This window comes from Adiantum capillus-veneris, chromosome 1, assembly GCF_014529385.1.
Source record: "Adiantum capillus-veneris isolate H3 chromosome 1, ASM1452938v2, whole genome shotgun sequence".
Lineage (NCBI taxonomy): Eukaryota > Viridiplantae > Streptophyta > Polypodiopsida > Polypodiales > Pteridaceae > Adiantum > Adiantum capillus-veneris.
This window is the reverse complement of record NC_140931.1, coordinates 171,516,931-171,520,874: the sequence shown is the minus strand read 5'-3', so window position 1 is coordinate 171,520,874 and position 3,944 is coordinate 171,516,931. Positions and strand designations below refer to the sequence as shown.

General features: G+C 44.2%; 1 protein-coding gene across 1 annotated transcript; it reads right to left on the bottom strand.

Annotated features, from left to right (window-relative positions):
- Window positions 1-268: 268 nt before the first annotated feature.
- Window positions 269-2,848, bottom strand: LOC147466015 (F-box/kelch-repeat protein At1g55270-like). Its single transcript, XM_086513259.1, has 2 exons — window positions 2,254-2,848; window positions 269-2,107 (listed from the first exon to the last, which is right to left on the bottom strand). Exons 1-2 carry the CDS (start codon window positions 2,426-2,428, stop codon window positions 2,025-2,027), a joined length of 258 nt encoding a protein of 85 aa, XP_086369385.1. The 5' UTR covers window positions 2,429-2,848; the 3' UTR covers window positions 269-2,024.
- Between the last annotated feature and the right edge of the window lie 1,096 nt (window positions 2,849-3,944).

Genomic DNA, 3,944 nt, shown 5'->3' with positions numbered 1-3,944 from the left:
TTGGAAATAATGTAAAGATAATTAAAGAGTGTCATTGTTTTGGATCTTGTCCACTTATTGGCCCCTATAACCTAGGCCATATTGAATCCGAATTTCTGTGTTCAGGAAAACCTGTTTACCAAACATACAAAAATCCCTTTGAGGCAATCCATGACATGAGATTATGCATAATAACGTGTATCTTTGGCCATTTTTACACTCCTCTAGGGTAAGGGGGCCAATAGGGGAGCAGGTACCAGTAATGTAACATTTTTAAGTGACTATAATAGATTAAAAAAAGTAAGAGAATGCTCCAGTAAAAGAACGAGATTACAACGTGGCTTTCAAAAAGCTTTGGGAAGAAGTTCATAAATCAAAACAAACAACCGAGGCCCTCGACACGCCCTTCACTGTACCACAATAGGTTTCTGTGTCCACTTTCACACCCCTGCCAGTCATTACAGCTAGCGAGCCTCTTCCAGTTAATAAATCACCTGCACCTGCACTCAACAAGGACGTGATCAGCAATCAATAGAATCCACACAGGCCGATCTTTTATCATAACCAGCCATGTACATTAAACGCAGAATAGCCTTCAAAAGGAAATACGATCAATCCCAAATCAACCAGCTTTCCCTCCAAAATCACCTCAGCAAGGAAGCGTTACAACAAACAACTATAAAATTCACTTAGCCATAAACCACTTTGTTTCGTTAGCAGAGCACTCCAACTCAGATCACCTCCTGTAGGCACTGAAGCAACAGAAAACACCTTCTCACACATATGACCTCCTGCAAGCATTGAAGCATAGATCACCTTCTTCACACAGAGAACACCTCATTCACACAATCCATCAGACATCAGCACCCTCATTCCCAGGTGCACCAAACACACATACAACTTCACCCTCACACAGAGAGCGCCCTCAGACACATAGACATCAACACCCTCATTCCCAGGTGTACCACTTTGCTGCTGTATTTGCAAATATTCAAAAGGACCAAAGTGTAGTATGCTTCAAATACCAAGATGGCATCTACAGCGCCTTGTGAATGCAAGGCTTGCTTAATAGAGCGACATCCACAACTCGAAGGATTGCTTTGCACATCTCAGTTGTTGCACAAAAACGGTGGTCGTGTATGTTGTTGTGGCAAGGTACACATACTTCCCATATTTTCGTGCAAAATACCAAGAAAGAAGCCTCCCTTCATTAGTCCAAAACCATCCTCATCAAACACAGCTCTGAAGGTCAAAAGTCCAGAGAAAAGCGCTCCCAAACCACCACCAAAGCGAAAGTTCTCAGTTAAAGAGTACTCTAATCTACTTTCTGACTTTCAAGGCTGACTATTCAAAAGGTAGAATATCCTCAAACATGGTTCTCACTTTCATGACAAAAGATTCAATGATGCTTAGTTAGGACACTTATTACTTATACTTAATCTGGCTTCATCGTGTATGCACAGTACATGGGGAAATCAAGACAGAAGATGCTTTCCATCAGGCTATCAGTGGCCTGTAGCTTGCCATAACGTGTCACAAGCTATCGGCTCCAAGCTGTATCATCACCAGGTAAAGCTCCACACATTTGTACCACCTGTATGATACGTCAAATCTACCTTACCACAGAAGGTAATAGATACCATTCATGCAACCAATGTTATGCAACCTCCCACAGTATGGAAGAGAAACTTTCTGTCCGTAGAACAATGATTCTCCGTCAGCAAAAGATTATAGGAACAAAAAAGGAGCTTGGAAGTGTCAAATCCTAGTAAGGAAGGCTATAGTGGGACACACACACACACACACACACAGGAGCTTACATCAATACAAAGATCTGCCAACTGAGTTTGTCACAACTCTAGAGATGTAGGGCAGACTCGGCCATGATGAAGCCTGGCACTAAAAGAAGCATTAAATAGCAAATATTGGAAGAGGCATACAAAGCATACCTCGTTGTTGCCAGAGTAGAGGGAATTTTTCAAAAACTAAGCTTGAAGAACCTGGCAATGCATTATCTGACTCTTCTTTCCCATTCTGGAAAACTTTTACCACAAGTCAGACACAAAGGATTTAAGCTTCCCTCTGCCAGCTATATTTTCCCAAAGCTGATCTTTATTTGCAGGGCACCCTGCATTGGCAACATCTGCAACGTTAATGCTCATTTATTGCGGATAATGCAGAGTTTGCCGCCAAGAGGAAGCAAAGCGGCAGCCTCAACATCCTTAGAATTTCCTAAATGAACTTTGCTGTCAACAGATGGGTACCACGACTCACTTAGATCATCGTAAACACGGAGCTTACAACCATCAGGGCAATCAAGAGCATAGAGCTGCCCGTGAAGTGACATGCTTGGATTATGCCAACCGGACACAGGGCCATCACCAGCAAGCGCCCAGGAGCTACATCTGCGTGTGTTGCTCATGAGGGGGCGCATGTGTCGTTTTGGCATGAGTTGCTCATGAGGGGGGCAGACACAGGGTTGGTGGCGTCAATCTGCCATACAAAGACTTCAATGAGCTGCTGCTAGCGTTTATCTGCTTGTGAGAAAAATTCGTGGCAAGCTGCTGCCGTTCTGAATAGCACTCCAATAGAGAATGTAGTCTATCTCCTAGGCTTTGCCAGGCGTGCTGCGCAAGTGAGGGTTTCTTGTTAGCTGCAGGCAAATGCACTAATCTTGAAGGTGATAGAGTCGGCCACCTAGCTTGGTAACCTGCTCGTGCATAGAAGAGAGGACATGGCCACATGCTGCAGCACGGGGGCAGGTAGGGGAGTGCTTGTTCACTGCTTAGCGTCGCTTGATGCTCAGAAGAGAGAGGGACATGGCCGCATACTGTAGCATGGGGGCAGGTAGGTGAGTGCATGCTCACTGCTTAGCTTTGACTGCTGCAGCATTTTAATGGACACTCAATTGTCTACCAAAACGATAACGCATGTCCACGTGGGTGGCCTCTAGTGGTCCTACGGTGGTTTCCAATCGAGCTATTATTGGTGATGGGCCAATATGCCACACCTTGAGTGTAGACACGTTTGGGGGGTCAGGTCCATCTCCTCATTCACTCCAGTTTTTTTTACATAGACTTCAAAAAACCTTACAATTGACCCACCTAAATTTACCACAATCTCATTAACCTAGTTACCTTTGTAGAGCAACACGTGGCGCTCCTGCCCAAATGCTTACCTAATGAAAATTTGTTGAAATGAGCCCCCAAATGACCTCTAGAATTAAGGTGTTCCCCTATTGGCCCCCTTACCCTATGCAATTTCTATTTCCTTTTTTCTACTATCTCAATAAGCTATTGTCAACTTCCTATCGGATCAAGGCTAAGGTGAGGCGTACTTTCTTGAACACTATTGATTTTGTAGAAGAATCACCAAAGAAGGTCTTCCAAAGTGGAGGACTTGCTATCTTGTATAGGAGCACTTCATGTTAATTGCCTCCTTCATGGACCAATTCATCCATTTAAAGGTGACACGGGGAATTTCTTGTGTTCTATCTATACTACATATAAAAAACACAAGGGTAGATGCCAAATGCGTTGCAAGCTGCTCCATTTCGATGCAGCTAGAGCCTCTGATTGCAAAGCCCATTCGCCTTAAGTTGAGTGCGCATTGACAAGAGACCTCGAGGAATTTGTTGTGCTCTGTCTATACTATATATATAAAACACAAGGGTAGATGCTAGGTGGCAGCAAATGCGCTGCAAGCTGTTCCATTTCCATGCAGCTAGAGCCTCTAGTTTCTAAGCACATTCGGTTGCAAAGCCCATTCACCTTAAGTTGAGTGCACATTGATAGCAGAGCCTCCAGCTTTGAAAGAAGCCCTGCAACCCAAGAGCACCAACGACGCTAAAGAGGATAAGCTCATCGCTATTTCTTTCCTCAGTTACTCGGCATGGTTTTGTGGTTGTGGTGTGCAGGACTTGGTGCAATACAGAACATCTCTCTCTCTCTCTCTCTCTCTCTCTC